General features: G+C 50.1%; 1 protein-coding gene across 1 annotated transcript in view; it reads right to left on the bottom strand.

Annotated features, from left to right (window-relative positions):
- The window catches only part of CPXM2 (carboxypeptidase X, M14 family member 2), a gene marked incomplete at both ends in the record, with an annotated part of 76,744 nt that overhangs the window by 40,842 nt on the left and 10,835 nt on the right, over nucleotides 1-25,067 (bottom strand). The window contains 2 exons of the mRNA XM_084245622.1: nucleotides 5,286-5,425; nucleotides 19,643-19,752. Of these exons, the coding sequence (XP_084101748.1) occupies nucleotides 5,286-5,425; nucleotides 19,643-19,752 (250 nt within the window). The remainder of the gene's footprint in view (nucleotides 1-5,285; nucleotides 5,426-19,642; nucleotides 19,753-25,067) is intronic.

Genomic DNA, 25,067 nt, shown 5'->3' with positions numbered 1-25,067 from the left:
CAGGGTCTCAACCGCACCCCCGTTTACCTAGCACGCTTTGCTGCCAGGTCTGCACACCCTGGTCCCTCCACCTCCTTCAGCTGCCCTGCCCTGAACTCTACCGCCCCCTAGCGGAGGGAGCCCCGGCGTGGCCCAAGGGGCCACTGCATTCTAGGAGCAGGCCCTGGGCGGCCGGCCAGAGAAGCTCCTGCTGCCAGCTTCCGACCCTCAGACCTGCCACACTCACTGCTGGCAGGCGCCCCACTTCACCAAAGATCTGAATCCACCTCGACATTCACTCCCACCCCTTTACCATCTCAGGGGGGCAGGAGACCCTCCTCCTTCCCTCTTCACCGCAGGGACCTCCCTCCATGGCCACCCCAACTGTTTTCTCTCCACAGACTCCCCTGCCATAAACACGAAAGCGGGGTGGGGTGGGCCATTCCCGCCCCTGTCTTGCTTCTGGGTGGGTGCCTCACCCTCTCCTTTCTTTCATCAGAATTCTCGGAAGGGAAGCCCACGCCCAGGCCCTCTGCTAAGGTTCTCACAGGCAGATAGGACACCAGCGTCCTCGGGCCTGTGTTCAGGCAGAGACTGCGCTTGCGGCAGATGCCCCGTTCAACCTGCTCGAATTAGCTAATTAGCCTGATTAATTTTTAAAAGTTCAGCCAACTAGTTGAACCTTCCAGATTCCTTGCCTTGCAAACTCATCCATCAAATTGCAACTTCATTTTAAGGACCCATTTACAGACTCTCAAGAGATAATGAAAATCGTTCTGTTTATTAAACAATTAAAATTTAAAACATTTGGTTATTTAAATTGTCGGTATTTCGCCCAAGTCATTAGAAGCAGCTATTCACCTCAAGCGGAATAATTAACTTTTCAATCATCATGTTGGTTATAACCGTAATACTCATATATCTAATATACTTTCTGAAATTAGGGAAATAAAGGATTGGCTTTTATTAGTATACTAAATTGCAATGCACTGGGAAGGATAATTGATATTGGTAAAAAATATAAATAATTCAGTATCATTAAAACAATTATATTTTACACTTACAAATAGCATGAATTATTTGAAAAATTATTAAAATTAGAATCATGTCCCTTTTTTCAGCAAGTTAGATATGAACTGGGCACAGATCACGGCTGAGCCTCAGAGTCTGGGACAACCTCCTTCTGGTTTGCATCCTGGGCCTGAGACCAGCTCTCCTGTCCGCGTGTACTTGCTGATTCTAGAACACCTGCCACACAGTGGGCTCCCCCACAAGACTGGGCCTTCCCAGCGGGCAAGCGACCGTAGCTCACCTCCGTACCCCTCGTGCTTGGGAAAGTTGTCCAGCAGCCAGCAGATGAGGGAGTTCACAAACACACCGCGAGAATGTCAGGAGTATGTGCTAATTTTAAAACACCATAGCATCACCTCATTTCACTTCCCCACAACTTTATGATAGAAAGTGGGTACCCCCTGGAAAGGAATGCAAACTGAGGTCCAGGGGAGGGAAATCTCACTGCCAGTGATTCCGAAGCCACGGTTTCACAGCCATCCATCTAGCAATCCTGTCCCTTCCTCCTCTTTCACCTGCCTCCCCTTGACAGTTTAAGCCAGTTCTCAGCTATTCATGCTCAGGGATTAATGAACTCATTACCATTTGCTGTGAACAAACCTTTGTCAATGTGTTACTTCCTAACAATCTCCATTCACTAAAGAACCAGTGATCCAGTCATCTATTTTTGGGCATTTGGGTTGCTTCCAGGTTTTCCCTAATGTAAATAGTGCTGCAATAAACATAGGGGTACAGGTGTTCTTTTGAATCAATATTTTTGTGTCCTTTGGGTAGATCCCTAGGAGTGGAATCGCCAGGTCGTATGGTAGCTCCATTTTTAGTAGACTGAGGAACCTCCAGACAGCTTTCCACAGTGGCTGGACCAGTCTGCACTCCCACCAACAGTGCAGGAGCATTCCTTTTTCACCACATCCTCGCCAACATTTGTTGTTGCTGGGTTTTTTATATGTGCCGTTGTTACTGGTGTGAGGTGGTATCTCAGTGTGGTTTTGATTTGCATTTCCCTGACTATAAGGGATGTTGAACATTTTTTTCATATGCCTGTTGGCCATTTGCATTACACAATGGAATGTTATTCAGCAATCGAGAAAGATAAACTCATGTCATTCGTGGCAACATGGATGAAGCTAGAAGGAATGATGCTCAGTGAAATAAGCCAGAAGGAAAAAGAAAAATATCGGATAGTTTCACTTATAGCAGGAATACAGGGGAACCCAATAAGACATCAGTGTAAAAAAAAGTAATAACAGCACAAAACACAACAAAGCAAAAACAGACAATTACAAATCAGAGACATCCTGCAGGGGAGGAGGAGGGAGAGGGATCAGAGGGAGGGAAGGAGGAGCACAGGGGACTGAGGTGATGGTGCACGGGTGCCTTGGGGAAGGAAACTCTATGGGGACTCCACCTGAGGGGGTGGGGGGAAGCAAATATTGTTTAAAAAAAGAAAAAATTTAAAAAAGAAAGAAAAAAAAAACAAAAAAGAAAGGAAAAAAAAAAAAGAAAGAAAAAAAAAGAAACCAGTGATCCAGCTCCAGCTCTGCAGATGCCCAGTACTGGGGAGGGCCCCTGGGACACAGATCTGGTGCCATCGACCCCGCATCCAGGGCTCACAGACTCGGGGGAGAAACGTGGGCACCGATAAAGAGGAATATTGGCCATGGGAACACGGGTGGCTGCACCAGGACCGAGGCCACGGGGGAAGCGGGGGCTGCCGCCCCGAGTTAGCACTGCTGACGGCGCCTGTGGACGTGTCTGGGGGCCACACCGGCCAGATGCCGCTGCCGCCAGCCTGACTCAGGCCTCTGGGGAAAGGACTCCTTGGTCCTCACCCCTTCAGGCCAGAGCAGGCAGCGCTAAGCCAGCAGGTAAGACAATATGACCCTCCTCCGATGCCTTTGCAGGGCCCCGGAAGGATAAATGCACTCGGAATACATTAATGCCCTGAAAAAAAACACCCAGCTCTTTACAAAGGAACTCTATCCCTTGTCTTTCTTCTCAGCTGCCCCCGTGTGCTTGGCTCAGCCAAAGAAAGAACGTTCTATAGCAATTGCTTGTTCACCCAGAACCCTCTTGTGTTTCTGGGTGAGGTGGAGGGTGAGCGTGACTCCCCTCCTGCTCTTTCCAGCCAGCGCTGAGCCAGCTCCCGGGGTTCAGGGGTGGCGGGGGGGGGGGGGGTGGAGAGGGGGCAGCAGGTGCATAGCCAGACCCCAGGGCCCTCCCTGTGGATGACCCGAAATTGGCCTTTCTTTCAAGTCTCGATTATTTTCCAAAATGCTTCCCTCTCAGACACTAAACAGTGAAACAATGCTGGGGAGTCACTGGTGAGAGCACCGGGCAGGCGACGCACGAGCAGCACAAATGCAGTCAGATGCTGCCGGGGCGCACGCGTTACCCCGGCTCTGGAAACCTGCTTGGAGGAAATAATCCAAGGGATGACAAAGCATGAAATGCTGCTGAAATATGATATGAGAAAGTAGGAAACTAGGGGCCGAGTCAATCATCGGCTATGAAAACTGCCCGTCGTGAAGTGGGGTCACAGCATGAGGAATGCTGGGACTTTTTAACATGGAATGTGATTTCAAATGTGCAAAAAATGACATTTGCCTAAGGACAGTGGACTCACAGGTAATATTTGAAAACATAGTTGGGTGTTAACACATCGTCTTGACAGTGAAACAAAAAGGCTCGGGGTGGGGGCGGAGATCACTAGAGGGGGTTTGTCAGAGGGGGAGCCCATCAGAGGGGGAGACCGTCAGAGGCCCTTTCAGGGTCAGTGACAAGGGGTTTAATGTGCGCACAGAAGCCACAATCACGTCTCTTGCCCCAGTTTACTTATTAATGTTGGCCTTTCCTGAATTAAAATAAATCTGACCAGTAAATGATGGGCAGATTTTTCATGAGTGCCAGCAGGTAATTAGTAAATGCTGAAAGGCACCAAGTGTGGGAAAGTAAGAGCGCAGGACAGACGGGGAGCACAGGCAGGGCCACTCTCCAGCCCCGTGATCTGGCTCCTGACCCATGTGGGGTGTCTGCGCTTCCAGGCCCTCAGCACAGATGATGTCAGAGGAACTTGTAAAACGTCAATATAAATTCAGAAAGCACCCGAGATGCTGTGGACCCAAAGAGGCCTGGCCCCAGTGTCTGCACACCTGGAACCCCACGGAACCACCCCGCAGATGAAGCCCTGCCTGGTCCCCACAATCAGCCCTGGGTGGGGGGGGGGAGACATTTTGTGGCGGGTGTTTTTTGGGTTTTTTTTTGCTTTTTTTTTGTTTATTTTAGTAAAATATACATAGCATAGAATTTATCATCTTAAGCATTTTTGAGCATGCAATTCAGTGGCACTGAGTACACTCACGCTGCTGTGTCACCACCTCTGTCCATCATCCCAGACTGGAAAGCCAAACCCATTTGACCCTAACCCTCCACATCGCCCCCTCCCCCCGTGCCAACGGCCACCTTCCACCTTCCACTGCTTTCTCCCTATGAACTGGACGACTCTAGGCACCTCACAGAAGGGCCTTTTAGCGTTTGCCCTTTGAGGCTGTCTGACTGCGCTCAGCATGACGCCCTCACGGTTTGCCCATGTTGTACCAGGTGTCAGACTTCCCTCCTTTTTCAGGCTGAATAATATTCCACTGTACGTATATGCCACGGGATGGAGAGATTTCAGGGGCTGCAGCCCCCTCTCTGGGAGTTACTACCAGGCCTTCTTGTTACTGACCCAGCCTGACTCCAAGTTCCATTTCAAGAAGGGACTTCCTTCTCAGGCCTCATATCGGCTCCTTCTCACATCTACCTCTTCTCATTACTTGGTCTTTTACTGGCGACCTGCCTGAGCCTTCAGTCCTTCCTTCTACTTCTACCCACGGACAACAACTGGGCCTGTTACCTGATGTCCACTGCCTGGGGTGCGTCTACTGCACCAGTCAGGGCATCAGTAATGTGAATCCAAGATGGCAGTCAGCTGTCTCAACTGCATTGTTTGTGCCCCGCTTAACCTGCCTATGGCTCCCTCTCTCTGATCCTGCAGCGTGGAGGGCGCAGCTCCACCAGACACACCTTCCCCCAGGGCTCTTGTCTGCAGCAGCCCAGCCTCCTGCCCACGCTCCTGTTCTCTTTCCTTCCACTGCCCGTCACCAGCAACCTCCTGCAACCAGCCTGTCTCTGGCCCCTAGAACATAAGACCCGAAACATGGAGTCCAGCAAAGCACAGGCCCAGCCACACTTACAGCCAGAGCGAGTTCCTTCCTTGAGTGATGACCCCAGTGAACTTGGTGAGACGTCTGGCATCCACTTCAATCCACTGATGGAGGTCGTTCCTCCCTGCGCACCACGCCCCGTCATAAAAATCATTTTCATTAATACCCGCCTGGAAAGAAAAAGAGGGGTATTCTTCAGAGAGGCTCGAATGGAGACAATTAAGGCCCACTCTTCATGACACCGAGAGAAAGGGAGGAGGGATAAAAGACAATGAAGGAGATAAAGAAAAACTCCGCTGTGCCCTGAACTCCCTCTTCCAAGCCATAAAGAGGAGCTGCTTATTATTCACAAGTTGGGAGTATTTCGGAATGCTGTGTCTTCTTCTTGCCCAGTGGGAAACAGAATTTAATGAGTTTTCCTATTACTCATTCTTCCAGCAGACAAAGACCATCTCCTACATGCCAGCCTACACACACCAGGTGCCGAGGGCACAAAGGTGAATCGTTTCCTCCTGGAACTTCACCATCCAGGCAGGAAAAAAGACATGAAAATAGAAGAATTAGAACACGGTGGGGCGTGTGCTATTTCAAGGAGAGGCGCAAACTGCTCTGGAGCATTTAAGGACAGCAGAGCTGACCTGGTTATAGGGGAGACCGGAGAGAAAGACCCAAGGCAGGGGTGATATGGGGCTGGCTCTTGAAGGGTAATGAATCTGTATTTGTTAGCATTTACATCATTTGATGTGTTTGAGTATCAGCTACTACTGTTACCAAAGCCTCTCCGATCCGAATCCACAAGGTAGGTGAACTTCCTGTTCTAGAATTTCCCCTGTTTTAGCTCTAAAGAGAAAATTACCTGCTGTGCCTTCCCCCCAAAAGAGGACATTTAAACCAAGTACATCTTTCTAACTTACTGAGAATTTTTCCGCATTAATCCCATGTTCACATGGTTATTTCACAAGTACATAAATAGATCAGAAAAAAAAAAAACTATCTTTGAAAGATAAAAATGATAGGCCAGCCCACCCTCCCTTCCGCTAAGCATTTTCAACTCAGATTCCGGGACAGTCGATTCATCAACATTCTGCAGAAGCTCAAGTTCTCAGCAGCTCAGAATCTGCCGGCACATGGGCTGCTAGGGACCTAGAGGGGCTGTGAGGTTCCGCTTTCTGGAATCATCCAAGAAAATCTGAATTTTGCAAGTGCATATTCCTGGCCCTGACCATGCTTCAGTGCCTTTTGTTAAGCATATCCGGTCCACCACCAGCTCAGTCCCCAGAATAGAGGCTGCAGGGACAAAATCAACCGTTTTCTCCACCTGCAGGCAGCTGTCCTCTAAGGACAGAGACAGGCAGCACATTCACTACCCACAATATCACACCTCGACTTCTGTCACAGAAACATGACACACACCAGTGTTTGCTGAGGTTCTTCTTGTCAACAGCCCTCGAGGCTGAGGTTCAGCCCCGTTCACCGCTACAGCTAACCCCACTGTGTCCCTCTCCATGCCAGGTACCGGCGGAGGGAGCAGAAATGCAGAGGGGAAATGTGCAGTCCCGCCGTCTCGCAGCGTAGAACGGGCAGGCGGACGAAGCTCGCACACGAGCTTGCATCTTGGTCTGGGCATCTTAAGATCAACCTACAAGCTGCACCCCAATATCCTCCTTCCTGTGTATGAATCGCACCTCTGCCACTCGCACTCAGTGTAGACGCGGGCCATCGGCCCAAGTGCTCTGTGCCCCAGTCTCCCCCTCTGTTAAAGTGGGGACCATGACAACTTCTCCCTTAGGGTGTTGCTCGGACTTACAACAGGGCCTGGCACAAAGTTAGCTTGAGATTAAAAAAAAAAAAGGTGCCCGATAAATGCCAGTTATCAGTATATGTAGAACAATGAATACTTGACAATTCATGGCTGTATTGGTGCTTTATGAATTATTTCACATTTGACAAAATTCTGGGGATTTATAGTTCTATATCACTTAATTGCTCTCACATTTGATATACCCTCAAATATTCAGAATATAGTTACAACACCTGAAAAAAGAGGAGACCCACTGCCTAGAGTTCTCAACAGGAGACCAGGCTGCCCCACGCCCAACCCTAGGGGATCTCTGGCCGACTCTGGAGTCACTTTCAGCTACTCCAGGGAGGAGGGGTGTGTACTTCTAGCAATGAATGGATATAGGCGAGGATGTTACTACCCATTCCACAAAGTATAGGACAGCCCCCAACACAAAGAATGACCCAACCCCAATATGTCAATGGTGCCAAGGCTGGCATTGCCCCTTCACAAGCAGGCAAGACCAGGACTATTGCACAGTACGGATATTTACCCCAACAGAACCATGGAAGCTTGGAGAAGCTGTCCTCACTCCAACCCGCCAAAGTCTACTGACTGGAATTTGGAATTAAATTTAAGATTCCCCGTCTGGCCAGTCTGGATATTTTGCTTCTGTTGCTAATCTCAGTTCTTCCTGAACACACTACATAGTCAATTAAATATAGAAAGGTATCAGGGGACTGAGGAGCCCTTCCTGAAATTGACTCACTAGAAACAGCAGCCACCTCTACAAAATCGGGGATGAATTTATAAAGAAAGTACCTGGGAGAATTCTGTGCTGGAGGAGGTACCAGCCCCAGAGGTGCCACCAAATTATACCACGTGCAATAAATGGAATTATCAGGACATCTCTGAGAAACCAGAAAAGGGTACATTCACTCCCTTCCTTTTTAATAATGTAGGAAATATTCATAAATTTTGGAGATGGTTCAATCCAAAGTTCTTAAAATAAAAGGTTTGATTCCTTAAAGTATAAGCTAGCCTCAAAAGCACCACTAATGCGGAATGATTCTCTCTCTTTCTCAAAGCAATTGTATTATATGCATCATTTCCTTACCATAAAAAAAACCAATGCATTTCATAACACATAGTTTTCTTTTCAAAAATGTGGAAATATTAAATCCATAGCAAAGAGAAAACCTAATTCTACCTATTTAAAATAAATCAAATATAATTTTTCTATTTTAAGATAGAGTAAATATGTGCACTTCCCTGTGTTCAATCAAAATTTCCCCCCAGGGGCCTCCCTGGTGGTGCAAGGGATAAGTCTCAGCACTATGAAGCTCTCTCAAGCCACTGCAGCACGAGTTCAATCCCCGGCCAGGGAGCAACCCACATGGCACAGTAAACCTCTCCTGTCTCACCCATTGTTCCCCTCAGCAGTGTGTTTCAATCCGCCTGTTCTGTTCCCCACTCTGTCTCTGGTGAATCCTTCTCTCTCTCTCTCTCTCTCTCTCTCTCTCTCTCTCTCTCTCTTTCTCTCTCACACACACACACACACACACACACACACACACACACGCACCTTTGGCCTGTACCCCAGTTCTTGTTTGCGTAAATAAATAAATCTTTAAAAAAATCCCCCCAAACAAGGAAAATGTGTTTCAGAAATACAACCTTCATCCCTGATAAGACCAAAAGATAGTTATAATCCCTAAATGATAACCTATAGAGCCAGAAATCAGATGAAGGGGCCTGAGATGACTCAGCAAGAGAATGAAGCCCAAACTCACAAGTGGCACTTCGATGAAAAACAAGACACATGCACTCTAAAAATGCTCAGAAACTAGATTCTTAGAAATCTTGGAAGATGAAAGTGAGGCAGGAATAAAAGCAGGGAATTGATTCAAAATGTAGATTTAAAACAAATAGGTTCCTATGTTCCCATTCCCAATCCACAGAAGACACAAAATTTTTATTTTAAAAAACAACCATAGAGACTCCTGATTTGGAGACCTCATACATAAAGGAGGGCATGTGATGTGACGGGTCAAAACAAGGAGCTCAGTGGCTAGCAACCTAATGAGGAGTGACATGGGCACCCTCCTCCTCCATGCGACTCTGGGACACAATGCAGTCAGGCCTAGAACAACAACAAAGAAAAAAAACAAAAACCCTGAAAACATAATGTAGAAGAGGAAAAATCCTCAAAGAAATTGTGATTAATAGCCTTTGAAAGGGAATTTGCTTACATGAAACAAGAATAGGATATTTTGAAAAAGGAAAAGGTACTGCATAAAAAATATCTTTTAGACTAACAATATGAAAGCAAAAATGGTTAAAACAACAGAAGGGTTTGAAAGCACAAACTAAAGAAGTCTCACAAAAAGTAAACAACACACAAAAACAAAAAAGCTGAGGAAAAAAGCTGAGGAAGAAATCCAGATTTTAAGGGGAAGAAATTATCAAAAAATACTATAAAATTATGTCCTATATCTGAAAGAACTAAGTCTCTGAAACACCAAGAACCTAGTACGATGAATAAAGTAAAACCCATGCCAAGACATATCAAACTTCAAAGCATCAGAAATAAAGAGAAGATTCTAAAAAGAGAAAACAAGTATGGAAAAACAAAGAAAAAGGAATAAGAATGATACCAGAATTCTCAATAGCTAGAAGAATGGAGGGAGAAAAATTCCTTCAAAGTTATATGAAAATAAAAGATTTTTCATCTTAGAATTTTACAATCTAACTATCAATCAAGTGATGGTAAAATAAATATATTTTCAGATTCACAGACCCTGAATAAAAATTGTTTTTCATGTACCACTTCCATGATGTTACTACAGGCTGTGCTCCACAAAAACAAGGCAGAATACCAAAAAGAGGAAAATATAAGATACAGAAGCAAAGGATTCCAATACAGGAGAGAATTTTCAGAATGAAAATGGCCCATGGAGAAAGTTCCAAGAAGGAAGCTATGTGAAAGACACAGAAAACCACCATTCATAATATGGCAGGTGAAAGGGCCTCAAAGGGAAATCTACAGAAATATACAAACAGAAGTGAGAACAGAGATTGTTGAACAGGTTTGATCTTATAGAAAACTATATTGCAGGGAATTTTAAAGACTTATACCTATTGCACAGTGTGGAAAGATGTTTTTTAAAATATAAGTAGATCTAGGAAGACAAAAAGTTGTCACAAAGTGATGCATAATGAATACTTCTTGGCTAAGTAGTTCACAATGATTCGCAGGCATAATATTGAAAACCTTGAATATAGATTTACCCAACAGTTCAGATACAATTTTATTGGAAGAATTAAAGAGGAGTGAAGGTGTCACAAAAATGAGCTGAAATTCTCATCTTCCATAATAAAATTCAAAAGAGAAAGTCAGAAGTTTATAAATCCATTCATATCAACGTGCACTTACGTAGGAATAAAGATTTAAATTTCCAAGGAAACAATTGAAGAGTTTGTAGCTGCCCATCTGCCCCATCCAGAGCTTGTGATGGTCAGGGGTGGGGTAGAATGTTGAATGCATTGATAGTGGATCATTTTTCTTATTACACTTTTGCTTTTTCTAACTTTATTGATAGATAGGCAAATATTTATGTATTTAAATGTACAGCGTGGTAAGTTGATGTATATATACATGCAAAATGACTACCAAGATCAAGATAATTAGCACATCCATCTTCTCAAGTATTTCACTCCTTCTTTGTGTGTGTGTGTGTGTGTGTGTGTGTGAGAGAGAGAGAGAGAGAGAGAGAGAGAGAGAGAGAGAAAGAGAGAGAGAGAGACAGAGTTAAGGGAATTGGTAGGAATAATTAAAATCTACTTTCAGCAACTTTCAAGTATATGGTACTGTATTATTAGCTATAGACACCTGCTCTATATCAGCTCCTCTAAATTCAAGCTTATTATAACTGAAAGTTTGTACCTTTGACATAAATCACCCCTTTTCTCTCTCCCCCAATGGGGAGAACCACTACTGTACTGAGTTTTGTTGTTGTTATAATCCTTCAACACTTTTGATCTAACAAGTTGTTTATTATACTGATTAAATTATAACTGAAAATAAATTTTATTTTTAACAAGCAAAGGAAAGGGGATGCCCAGATACAGGAGGTGACAGATCTAAAGCCTACTGTTTAACCTTCCATTGTCCAGGTGGCCATTGAGTACCTACTAAGCGCTAAACATTATGCAAAGTGCTTTGCTTTATATGGAAAACAGTTAACTCTTAGAATCACTCTGCTGGGACCAGTGCTCTGCCCTGCCCACCTTTTGTGATCATGAGCTGTCTCCACACAGAAACATCTGGAAGCAAATTAAAAATTTATAGTCCAGTGAACCTTACAATTCCAGGATAAGTGACTAAGCTGCCACTCTACAGCCCAGGCTAATTTGGACAGAAACACTGCTTCTAAATCTTAAAAGTAGTGCCTGAAATTCTACAGTTTATCAAGAGTTGCCACCTTTGGGAGTGAGGGTTACCTGGAAATCTTAGATAGACATCGGATTAACACAGTTAAGTAACTAATCTCCAATATAAGGGCCACAATGGGCCTGAATCCGAACTGAGACACAGGGCAAGCTAGGAATTAGGCAGTTTTAGGGACACTGCAGGAAGGGACCTTGAAAGAACCTTCGAGAAACTTCTGATAAACCCACCAAGCTGCCCAGGTGCTACTCATTGGACTTTCTGCAAATTAGCAGAGTCTCTTATCCAATTCAGACCTTATAGATCAGTAAAGTTGTTTTAGAAGATATTCATTGTTTTGAAGTCATTTTAGACCCCAGAGGCAATTTCTTCAAAATTTCCCTGCATTTGGACAAAGGAACCAAGAAATAGCTTCAATTTGAAATTAAAGCCGTTTAGAAATAAAATCTACTAGATACCTATCAAGCATTAATTAATTGCTTAAAAATGAAAAAAAAAGGAAAAGAAACAAGAAACATACTAACTGAAAAAGACAGTAAAGGTTTTTCACATCAACATGTTAATTCAACTCAACTAAAATCTGGAAACACTTTGGCTACAATAATTGTATATCTATGGAATAAACAGGTAGTTTAATTCTCAACATAAACAACTGCAGACGCCCCCATCAGTGGTCCTCATAATGATGGATAGTGCTCCCACTTAGAGATTCCATGTGGGTCAAGGTCAAGTCCTGGTTCTACCGCTCCTTATTGAAACCCCTCCAATTAGATGAGCCAGTCTGGAAGACAGGCAGAGAAATAGAATGATATTTCTATTTCTGAGTCGTTCAGAAAGTATCGTTGGTGCCTGGCATGTAAGAAGGACTCAGCAAGGAAAGGGAAGCTCCTGGGTGCCAAGCAAGTCACCTTGTTTCAGGTATGCATCTGCTGAGCCTGTGACTGAGCCCGCGCTGTGAGTCAGTCAAACTGTTTATAAAACGAGTGAGTTTGGTCTATTTAGTCCACCGACAGATGTTCTTGGTCTTACTGAGTCATCAACTTTTCTTAGATAGTCTATTTTTATTGCTGCTTTTGTTTTTGCTTTATCTTTAACTATTGACCTATTTTCTTTGCTTTAAGTATCTATTTCCTCTGGAATTTTGTAAGTCTGTAACTTGGTTGAAGTGGTTGCTTTAGTAACTAGCTCTTTATGTAATAGACTTAATTCTCTATTTTCATAGGAAGTAGCTATTAATGCCCTAAACAAGGCAGCGTTGAAATCATTCATTCCACTTTCTGCCACCACCCTTTCTTCCCCTTTAGCCCCTAAATTCATTTATATGCTCTTCCCATTCACATTTACAATTTTAAATCAAATAGCTGTCCTTTATTTGATCTACGAGCTATTTTTGGTAAAGGTTTCATTGAATTTTAAATACATAGAGAAAAGTGTACAGGTCTAAAGCATGCAGTTGAATCAATTCACGACTGTGACTTCCAGCCCTCTAAACAGCTCTTCCTGTCTTTTAATTTTATATAAATAAAACTTACCCTAAATATTCTTTTGTGTCTGACTTCTTCGGCTCAATGTTTTACGTGAGAGTCATCTGTTTTATTGCATGTAGCAATAATTTACTCTTTTTCGCTGTTGCATAATATTCTACCCAGTGCTTAAACAAATGACTTAGTTGCACTGTCATCTGCACTGCTGATGGACAGGTAAATTGTTAGTATTTGGGGTTATCATGAATCATACTTCAATGAACCGATCTGTATGTGTTTTTTTTTTCATGCACAGAAAATGCATTTCTTTCAGGAGCAATCAATTCTGTTTATCAATAGGTATGCGAATGTTGAGCTTTAGTAGATTCTGTCAAACAGATTTCCAAAGTGGTTGTGCCACTTTAGAGTCCCACACTGTACAACAATTTCTATTGCTCCACATCTTGCCACACTTAACATGTACTCTTTTTTCTAACTGCATATTTTTTTATCGATTTAACATTGGTTTGTAAAACGGAATATGATTGAAGGGTATAGGTTCACACCTGCTAAGACCACGCCACACCCAACACCAAAGCACCAATAATCCTCCACCAAAGGAGTAATAGCCAAGGTCTACAAAGAACTCACACAACTCAACATGAAAAAACAAACAGCCCAATCAAAAATTGGGCAGGAGAGCTAAACAGGCCTGTCACCGAAGGAGACATACAGCCGGCCTTTTCTTCCTAAACCACTCTGGTGTCTGTGCTGTATCTCATTGAGATTTTAATTTGTTTCCTTGACAACTGACAATAGAAAGCACCTCTCCTTGTGCTTATCAGCCATGTCACTCTGTGACCTCAGCGCAGCCCCAGCCACACTGGCTTTGCTTCAGTCCTTCCAGTATGTGGTGCTCCTGCCACCACAGGGCCTCTGCACACACTGTCCTCTCAACTTGGAATTGTCTTCTCTCCCCTCTGCCAACCTGCTGTCTGATTAATTCTTAGCTTGTAATCCTGCTTCAAATCTCAGTCCAAGTTTCCCAGCATCTCTTCATCACCCCCATCCTGGCTTCTCCACGTGTGCGGTGCATGCTGCATCCCTGGGGGCACAGGGTGGCCTGTATGCATGCAGGAGGCAGCAGGCCTGGGCAGCCACCCCGAGGGCCCTCCCTGCGATGCAGCAGGGGGAGAAGCCACAGTGGGGTCGTGCCACATGTACACAAGGACCCACAGGCATGACCACTGCACCCCACAGATTTCTCTGAGTCCTGCCAGGTAGGAGGACTGGGGAGAACTAGGGGCCACTCAGCCAGAGGTGGGGCTAGTGAGTGACGGCGGGGGATGGGGGTGACCGGAGCCAGTGGGCACACAGAGGCTTCTCCCGGACACTGACAAGCGGTAGGGACTGCTCGCCTGCCACGGGGACTTGGCCTAGAGCCCGGCCAGCAATGAATGGCATGGGGTTAGGGCAGGTCAGTTATGGAGCCCCTGACTTCAGTTTCCTTAATTCCAAAACAGTTTCCCCCCAAGTCCATTGAAGCTGAAATGAAACACGAACTTAATGAATTTAACAAAAGAGCAAAGAAAACCACACAGCAAGAGGAAAGGAACCCACATCTGAGCAAGAGATCTGGGGTCCTCAGCAATTTCAGGTTCCCAGGCCGAGGTGCTTGTTACTTCGGGCCCCCTTTTCCTGTTGCTTGTCCTGCTCCTCGTTCCTCTAACTGCCCATGTGGTTATCATGCTATAGGCTCTCAAGTGAGACCAGCTCTTCATCGTTACTCTGGTAAATTCTCGTTTTGAATTTTCTGAGAGTCCAGATTTAAAATATTCAGCCCTGCTATTCCCATAAAAATCCAAATACCCCGAATTCCAGCCTCCTGGCATGCACATGCTGTCGCGCACACTGTTTCCTGAAGCCAGATGCAGACCAGAGTCCTCTCATCGGCCCAGGCACCCCAGCCCTGGGTGTGGTGCAACCCCGTGGTGATGATTCTGTCCCCACACAGCCCCGAGCACACGTCAGCACCCAGGGAGGAATTTCAACTCCCAGCAAGGTCTTGTGCCACCAAAAGCCCACTGGAGGCTGGGCACCCAGGGCGTCTGGAGGCTGGGCACCCAGGGTGTCTGGAGGCAGGATATTCAGGGCGTCCGAGTGTCAGACTTTGGGATCAGAAGACCCCAGGGGCAGACAATGCCAGCAGTAGGCAGTAGTGGGAGGTGGGGTGATATCTAAGACGTTGATGCTGCCCTGGGTGGTCTCCGGTGCTTCCTGCCAGGGTTTCCACCTTTGGGTGAGGTGTGGTAGCAGGGACATCAGGGCCAGAGGGAGTGGTGGGGGGAGCAGATGTGTGAGGTACGCCCACACTTGAACTTGGACACCAGGATGAAACTTGGCTGAAAGTCGCATAAGTGACCTCATGTCACCCCGGGGGTACAGCTGGAGCCATGGGCAACACCCCCCCTCAAGGCTTAGGCCTCATGTCCAGTAAAAAGATTATGAGAGCAACTGGCGCTGGGTCCCAATGTCAGCATCCAGGGTTCCGCAGAATTCCTTCCTGGCATGACTCAGAGCGGGCCCACGGCTCACTGGGCGGTGCCAAGAAATGGCTCGTCCAGATGCTACTTTTCTAACCAGACGGTCCTCGTGGAAGAGGTGCCGGAAGTGACCTTCTCTGAAGGGCCAGGCCCTAGGTCATCGCTAACACAAGAGAGACCAATGTAGGCCACGGCGTTGCATGGCCATGACCAGGTACCCCAAGGACATCTGGAGGAGAGACTGCACCACACGCCTTCCTCCATGTGGCCTCAAAATGTCCACTCTTGCTTCAAAATAGACCTGAGCTCAACTCAACATCCCCAGCACTCGCGGAGCTAGCCTGCCCGGCCGCCTCTCCCTGCCTCCAAATCGCATTTCTTCCTATCTCCTGGGGTCGCACACTGAGCAGGACTTCGAGTCTGAGAACGAAATCAAAAGGCAGCCCTTTGAAATGGCAAGTGCCGCTCGACTTTGCTCAAGGCTTCCCAGCCAAAAAGCAGCCAATGGTGCTCGGGAAAAAGCACTAACGCAGTGGGATCAACCACCGAGGAGCCCATGCTGTCGCCAGCACCCTGGCCTAGGTTATGAGCTGTGGAAAAGCTCTTGGGGTCCCCAGAGGATTCGTCAGGGACAGGACAGGTGACGAACTGCGATCAGAGGATGCTCTGGAATGCAGAGCCTCCTCTTAAGACCAGCCCCGGGGAAGATGGTCCAGCTGCCATTAAAGGTCATTGCAGAATCATCCTCTCCAAGGCCCGGAGCGTTAATCTCCGGTCTGTCCATGGCAGAAGCAGCCCGGGACTGTCTCTCAGTGAGACCACAGGAGTCAGCATGAAGGGACCCGGGCATGCGGGCAGCATGATAGCGGGGGAGAGGGCCAACCTCGCCAGCTGCTGAGCTAGATCTTTCCTTGAATTTTCGAAATGTGCATCTTGTCCCGGCGTATGAATGGGCTGGCGGCTGGGTTTCTTGTCTCGGCTTGCGTTACTCTGCTCCATGAGCAAAACTCTACTTGCAAAAACCCTGTAAGCTATGCTATAGCGCCTGTTTATTCTTTCAAAGTTTTCTGCTTAAAATGAGAGGGAAAGAATGGTATGGGCCTGAACGTTTATGTCCCCTCAGAATTCTTATGTTGAAACCTGGGCCCCAGGTGGGGCCTTTGGGGTGATGAGCTGGTAAGTTCTGGGCCGACCGCGTGTGCCCGCAGCGTGGGCCAGCAGGGAGATGTTCTGGCCTGGCCTGTGACCTGTCCCCGGGTATTTCAATGCAGTTTCTAATTCCGATGCCTTCCTATTTCCTGCACACAAAATCCCATTAGCTTGACACACCTACAAAATTCTCCCGTGTGAGGCAAGAGGGGGTTATTTTTAAACTGCATTTCAAACCACGCGTGTGGGAAGGTGCGTTTTAGATCACCTGCGGTGGGGGATCACACTTCTCGGGGGCTGATTCTGGAAGGTGGAAACCACCAAGGGAGCAAGGCTGCGCCTTTATTTCCTGGGGAGCAGGGGGTGCACCAAAGTCCCTCATACACATGGCAGGTGACCAGCGCTGCTCCATGGTCAACATCCCAGAACGCATGGGGGGGTGCAGTCCAGGGCCAGGGCAGCTGGCCCCGAGCTGGGGATTAGAACAGCAGCTTCATACCCGACGAACACGGGAGGATGTTCGGGTGATGACAGAACACTGAGGAAGCATAACCCCCCGAGGACCAGTATCACTGAGTGATTTCACTTGCCCTGTATTTTCATCCTGAAGACAGGAAGCGTCTCTGCTGGAGCTTTCAGCCCAGGGTCCTGCTTTCTCCCTGGGAGCGCCTTGCTTGGTGGGTGACGGACGAGGGAGGCAGCAAGGATGGCCAGGACACAAGGACAGCACGGTCGGCTGCTCCAGCTGCCCCATGACCCCCAATGGTGCATAGTGGAGACAGCGCAGCGGACACTGGCCGGCTGCACACACCTCCGGCGGCGCACCCAAACGTTCTGAGCCACCCCCATGCGGAGTGCTGCTCCTGGAGTCTGTCAGCATTCAGATTCCCCTTGTTGTGATCAGGCCGCTGAGGCTCCGAACCCTGAGACCCTGCTTCCAAAGACCCTGAGTGTCCACATGGCAAGGCCAAGGTCTGAGCCCAGAAGGCCCGCTGGCTGGCTGCACCCCTGCACTGCCCACTCTGCCCATCCACTCTGCAGGGGAACTCCCCACCTGAATGACAAACCCCAAAGGTTCCCCTAACTCAAGTACCTGAGGACTACCAGGGCCTCTCTGCCTTCCTGACTGCAAGCGGGGATACAGGTGAACATGGTTAAGGCATCTCACTTACAGAGACGCAACCACATGTCCGATGACAGCGCCTGTGATTAACACATGGACGGCCCCGCCTCGCCTCGGAGCTGCCCTGGCAGGGCCTGATGTCATCTATGGGGAGGACTGGAGCCCACGGAGGGGCAGTGGTCCCCTGAGATGGTGAAAGTTCCTCTGGAACCCACAGACCCAGCTGTACAGGCCAAATGTTTCTTAAGAGCTATCACTGCAAAGAAAGAACCGATATTTATAAACCAGTCTGGATTTCACTGGCTAGTTCTGGATATTCTCTGAATTCTGAGCTGAAAAGTGGTGACCGCTGAGTAGATGTGGTCAAGTTGGAGGGAGGAGGGGCTGGCAGACGCTCAGATGCTGTGACCTCGGGGAAGGGGCCACATCCACTCTGGTCCAGCCCCATAGCTCACTGACAGCTGGGGCAGGGGAGTCTCGGCTCTGCCACTCAGAAGCTGCCAGACTTGAGAGTCGCCACATCGCAAGGTGAGGGACCATGTCCCTCCCAGAGGACTCGGTGAGCAAAGGGGTGTGAAACCACAGTTATGGAGCATTGGGGGGGAAAGCTAAACTATGGTCCTTTTAAGAACCGCAATGGACTGTACAGATCAGCAGCAGCTGCCCTGGAGCTGAGCAGGAGGGAAAAGGCACCAGAGATGAGCTGGTGAAATAAGCCCCCGTCCCGTCGAAGATGCCCACGGGCTGACCCAGAGCCTGTGTACACGCGAGGTCGTGTCGAGGGGGATGGAGATTGCAGGCAGGATGGAGGCTGCTGGAGAGCGGGGAGGAGCATCCTGGATTTCCCAGGTGGGTCCTTAAAAGTGTCCTTTCCAGGTGCTTAAGAGTAATCAAGGGTCCTTGAAAGTGGAAGAAGAAAGAACCAGGGAGTTGAGAGCCTGAGAAGCACTCAACCGGCCAGAGGTAGGGACCTCGAGCAAGGAAGACGGAAGCCTCTAGAAGCTGGAAAAGGCCAAGAAGGGGTCCCGCCTCTTGAGCTGCAGAAGGGATGCAGCCCTGCCCATGCCTTGATGTTAGCCCAAGGAGAAGTCTCTCCCCAGAACTGTAAGAGGAACGACTTTGTGGGTTCCAGAGGAACTTTCACCATCTCAGGGGACCACTGCCCCTCCGTGGGCTCCAATCCTCCCCATAGATGACATCAGGCCCTGCCAGGGCAGCTCCGAGGCGAGGCGGGGCCGTCCATGTGTTAATCACAGGCGCAAGCGGCTTCGTTTACAAGTTGCTAGAGCAACACCCGGGAACTAAGGCGTGGCTGGACGGGACTGCCACTGGCTGGGCTTGGCGCAGGGGAGGGCGCTGCAGCCAGGGGCACTGCTTGAGAGAAGCCTGGAGTCAAGAGCTTCAGGGGAACGGAGTGCAAGGCGGAGCTCACCCTCCTGGGACAGCTCCAGGCTGTGGGGTCCCGGAGCCCCGGGGAAGGAGGCCACCCATGATGAGAGCCACGAAGGGTTTGACCTGGTGGGGGTGCCACAGAGCACACTGGTGTGTGCGGAGGTGAGACCCGCAGGGAGGCAAGAGAAGAGGAATGACCTCAGAGTCCAGCATCTTCCTCCTGCCCTTTCTGGAGTCATCACGTGGAGCAGGACGACTTGGGGCCAGAAGCCAGAAGCATCCTTCACTAACAGGTCTTTGGAAAAGGCACGTATCTCAAGTCTCAGCGCTCTCTCCGGAGCAGGGCGCTGAAGCCACGCTCCCCCTATTGTGTGAACTGGGGCTAAAGCCTTCTGGCCGCACACCTGGTACCTGACCCAGCTCATCCGACTGTCGCCATGTCTGTTGCCAGAGTAACCAGCAAAGCAACACCTCCCTCCTGCCCTACCTGGATATTGAGTCTCCCCCGGTGCGCCCCCAGGCCATAGCGCTTCACCGTGGACGCGTGCAGCTGGAAGTCTGTGATTTTTAAGGTTTCCAGGCCGAGAGGAGGGCAATCTGGAAAAGACAGTGCTTGTTAAAAACAAGGAGAGAGGTTGAAATAAATGAGTTCCTGGTTTTGCTACATCTGGCCGCATGCTCCTGCGTGCCTCCCGCCCCGAGCCCCTCGCACTGAGACCCACCCTGGCGTGCCCAGGGCTCCCAGGCAAATATGGCGTCAACTCCGTGCCAGTTTTCTTCCTTGTCAGCATTTCCTCTCTGTTTCGCTCTGGTGCCCCTTCTCTCTTGCTGCCCATGCTACCGTCTGCGGCTGTTTCCAATTAAAGATCCTTCCTCAGCATCACTCAGCCAGGAGCGCGCCTGGTTAGAAATTTCAAAGCGCTCACACGGTCGAGCTCTGCAAATTAATCACAACTTGCTGACTTTGCCTCAGCAGCCCCGGCCTGGGAAGCGCGCGTGCTGATGAGGAGGGAGAGCAGGGGAAGCTATGGTCTCCCTTCTTGGTGAAACTGATTCTCTGGGGAACAATTCCCAAGCAACGTGGTCCACGCGGCCCCGGGAATGAGACGCTGGACGAAGTCACCGGTGCTGGTCCCAGCCCATGAGCAGAGCTTGGGTAGTAACGGGGGGCTGGGAGCCAGCCTCCTGGCTCCGAGGGTTCTACCACCCACCCCACCCTTGGCCGGGACACCTCTAGGTGAGCTCAGCTGCCTCCTGGGGGGCGAAAATAAAAACCCCACAGTAGAAGGAACTAGAATCTATTTCTACTACTCCTGATGTCACGGAGGCGAATTTAAGATGCCACGATGTCCCCGCTGAGATGGGAGGCCCCAGGGACCTGGGGCGCCTGGAAAAGGCCCCTCCGGTCTTGGAGGCTGGAGAGTCTGGCAAGGTGGCCACAGGGAGGCAACTGAGTAAGGAAGTCCGGGCTGCAGGAGCTGAGCCGCCATCTCATCCTCCCCTGGAGTCTCAGAGGAGACCCTGGTGAGTGGCCCAAGCGTCCCTGCCAATGGCAGAGCCACCCCTGAGGTCCCAACCTCCAGATTCCCAGCTCCAGGCTCTCTGACCACGGCCCTGCTGCCCCGCATGCGGGAGGCTGCCCAGTGACATCACCAGCTCTCAGCGTCTCACTGTCCACCAGGACGCAGAAGGGCCGGCGCCCAGTGGGTGAGGGGTGGGCCCGAGGAGGGAGGCAACAGGCTGCCATCACCCACTTGCATGGCAGGATGGGGTCCTGGAAACGGGCTCCCCACTGGCTCTGGGAGAGGGGCCGTGCGGAGGGCCGTGACAGGAGCACGCGGTGCAGGGGGCACAGTGAGCCTCGGAAGGGCTCCTGCAGCAAGGGGAAGACACTTAGCCGGCAGGGCTGGCATCCCTGGTGCTGCCCTGCGCTTCCGGGCCTGGAGGACACGTGGGCCTGACTGCTCAGGGTGGCAGTTTCTGGTCCCAGATGTTACCGAGCAACCCCTGTCATGCCTGCAGGCCGCTGATTCAAGCGTCGAGGATAGACGAGGCTATTTCTCACAAACCCAGCTGTCTGTCTTTATCACTGTGCTTCATGGAACCTGCTAGGACAGACACCAGCAGCTCTGCCTCCCCTGTCGGGTCCTCCAGCTGCTGCAGCTGAGCTATGGGCTTGGGCTATGGGACCCCTGTCCTGGAGAATGGGAAGCCCCCCCCAGAGCTGCCCCTCTCTGGCCTCAGGAGGGTGCACCCTCTCTCATGCTACTCTTCCCTGTGGACAGGCCCCCTGAGCTCTCAGACCCTGGGCTCAGGCTCTAGTCTGATTCAGACAGACAGACAGATCCACGTACCTCCTGCTGGGGAGACGGCTGGGCTCTCCCATCCTATGATTTACTAGCTAAATAGAGCAACAGTTGCTCTCCAAAGCATTTCTTCCAGAAAAGAAAGCATCTCCTGTGTATGTGGATATTTTAATTCAAAAAGGAAGTACCCGAATCAAATTGCATATTCATCAAAATTATCCTTCATTGATACGCAGAAGCTTCACCACCTCCTCTCACCAAGATGCACCAGCGGGAAAGAAAGTGTCCTAAGTGGAGGGTGTTTCTTGGGAGCACGCCTGTCACCAGCTCACAGCTTGGTGCTCGCCCCCCTGGGGCCAAACTACTGTCCGTGGGGCTAGAGGAGGTAGAGGTAGTTCAAGGGGCCGGCAGCTCTGTCAGCTGCCACAGTGAGAAACATGCTCTCGTCCACTCTGGGCTGGTCTGACAGCGCAGGCCAGGCACACCAACCTCACCCCTCACCCCACCCAGGGCACGGCACAGCTGACGAAGCCTTAGCACATAAACACACAGACTCGGCCCACAAGCAAACGTCACCGCGGATGGGGATACTTTTCCTTATTAGAAGATGCTCTCTTCAAAGCATGTGCTTTTGTTTGGAAGCTTTCTCCACTGCCCAGGCCATTAATGCAGAAGCTGGAGACAGATCTGCGCTGAGAAAATGCAACGTCCTCAGCAGGCGGCAACGGTTACTGACGCACAGGGGTTAGCGAGGCTGCTCTGGTTGTGAGAAACTAATGAGAGCTAATGGGAGTGGGGATGCAGGAGGCTTTCGGGGAGCCCAGGTCAGGGACAGAAGGTACAAGGACCCAGGGCAGGTTCAGAGACTGGGGCAGGTGCAGGGACCGGGCCAGGTTCAGGGACCTGAGGTGGGTGCAGGGACCCAGGGCAGATGCAGGGACCTGGGGCAGGTGCAGGGACCGGGGCAGGTTCAGGTGGGAGCGAGGAGAGTTCTCATCACCCAGGCAGCAGAAACCTCCACCCCAGATGCTGCCAGAGAAGCGGTGGGGTTTCCAAGCCACTTGCCAGCCACATAATGCTCTAAGGTGTCCAACCTTTCCCCAACCTTTCCTCCCCAAGATGGCCCGACTTTTGTCATCCTACATCTGCCCAGGGGAACTGGGCTCCATTCTGGTGCCAGTCGATGCCAGGTCTCCAAGATCAAGGCCTACATGTGCAGGATGGGCACAGGAGCTGCCTACCCAAGGCTGATGGCACCCAAGGGCCAAGCTCAGCCTTGCACAACTGAGGTGTGAGGGTCTTCAGTCCTGCTCCCCGGACCCCCCACCACTCTCTGCCTCTTTCTTCCTTGAATGTCCATGGTCCTGTAAGCTTGTGAGTACTGAGAAAATGTACCCCTTCCCACCATAAGCATGGACTCTTGCTGAAAGAACTGCCAGAACAATGAACAGAGACACAGCCAAAGCCAAGCATAGCAGGAACCCCCAAACACCCCAGCCTACTCCACCAGCCACAGAACCCCCACAGCAATGCCGAGTTGGAACAAGTCAGAGCTCCCTTGACTCAAGGAACCACCCTGCCCCATGCAGAGCCCCCTCCTAGCCCAACGGCGCCTCCATCGTTGAGGGGACACCACCGAGGACGACCGTGTCAGCTGGAGGGGTAATTACTGGGCTTAAAGGGTACTTAAAGCTGGGGCCTCCCTGGTGGCACAAGGGGTTAAGCACAGCACTACGAAGCTATCCACAGCCTCTGCAGCATGAGTTCGATCCCCGGCCAGGGAGCTACCCACATGGTGCAGCAGACCTCTCCTGTCTCCCCGCTGCTCCCCTCAGCAGTATATTTCAGTGTATCTATCTGTTCTGCTCCCCGCTCTGTCTCTGGTGAGTCCTCTCACCCCTCCTCCCTCTGGCACCCCTGGCATAAATAAATAAATATTTTTTAAAAAAGAAAGAAAGTGTTTAAAGCCAAGGAGCAAGGCAGCGGCTCAGCGCTCCATCCTGCCTATTTCCAGGCCCCAGCCAGGTGGCCCCGGGGCAGCCGGGGATGGTAGCTCACGGAGGACACAGCCCACTGCCCAGTCTGTCCCCACCACACCCCTGCAGACATCTCCCCGCTGCCCTGCAAAAGCAACCGCACAGAACCCTTGGTGGCCACATCAAGAGTTTGCTGTTTGTAAGAGGGAAAAGACTCTAATGCCGAGAAGCATGTGGGTGACGAGAACATGAAAAAGGTGTGAAATGAACATTTGAGGAAGACATTAATTAGAGATTGAGATGCGTCATGATCTGGAGGGAAGAGAGTCATCAGTGAGGACACTGCCGGTCTCTGGAGGCTCCCAGAACACCCCGTGCCGTGCGGGCTCCACTCCGCAGGTCTGTGTTCTGTCCCCAAGGAGGCAGGCGAACGGGGGACCCTCCACTCATTCCACACTCCCCGCAGGCACACGCACCACACCCGCGCACACGTATTTAATTGACTCTGTCCCTTGCTAAAACTCTCTGCCCCGCACCCCTTCACAGAACGGCGACCAGCACCACAGCGGGGGCTTCCACCCTCTGCTCCTCTCCACCACCATCCACCACCAAGGGAACCCCAGCTCCTTAACAGAGGAAGGTGCCCCCCGCACCCCCTATCACAGGGTCCCTGTGCCCAGAAGTGACGAGGCGTGGTCAGAACACAGTGTGTGAGCCAGAATCCTGAATGTGGAGCATCGATCCAATATCCCACCCCCAAGACCCCAGATCTGTCTGGGGGGGTGTGAGTCACATCACGCAACTTATTTCAAGGGGTTGTTATTTGGGGGGAGGGGGGACAACAGGGTGACTGCATACAGCCGTGAGTCAGACCCTCTGGGGACACCCGGTCACTCCATCTTCATCGTGACCGTGACAGATGCGCGTTGTCATCCCCTTTGTCACACGAACAAGCTAAGGCTGGAGGAGGCTGAAGCGGAGCCGAACAGCTACGACGTGTCGCGTTCAAATCTGAAATCAGTTGCATGTAAAACCCCAGCCCCAGCTTTCTCCTTCTCTGCTGACTTGAGTCTCAGAGCGTGTGACAGACGAAAGCCGCTGCTGGTGTCTGGGTGACAGCAGGAAAGGGCAGCAGCGCTGGGACGGCGTCAGCAGTCAGCAGAGGGGAGTCGGAGGTCACGGCCGCCGGCCTGCTGTGCTCTTCTGCTGGAAGCAGCAAAGGATTCCTCAAGACCTCAAGTGCACTGCCAGGGACAAGCTCACAGCTGGCCTAGACCCTTGTTTTCACTGCTGCCTATAAATCCAGTCGCTCTGACTCATGGCATTCCTTCCTCTGCCCTTCTGAACTTGACATTGCCTTTGATCACTGAGCCTGAGTGAGGAGATGGCTTCCTGGTGCCCTGAGACTGTGTTTGCTGCGGCTCTCCTGTCTCAGACGTCGCTGGCCTCCGTCCGGGTCTTGGAAAAGGAGCTCATGGCAGCCTTATCTCGTCGCCCTGGACAGTCTCTTAACAGCTCCACACCACAGGAGACCTTTCGGACCCTCACCCTGGACTCCCCCAAGGAGTTCTCATGAGATGTCTCCTGGGGAACTTAAAATAGGGATGCTCAGACCCCTTCCAGGAAGCTG

The sequence above is a fragment of the Talpa europaea genome (genome assembly GCF_964194135.1).
Source record: "Talpa europaea genome assembly, chromosome: 10".
NCBI classification, from domain to species: Eukaryota; Metazoa; Chordata; class Mammalia; order Eulipotyphla; family Talpidae; genus Talpa; species Talpa europaea.
The sequence above is the reverse complement of the archived record's forward strand: the minus strand, read 5'-3'. Positions and strand labels throughout refer to the sequence as shown.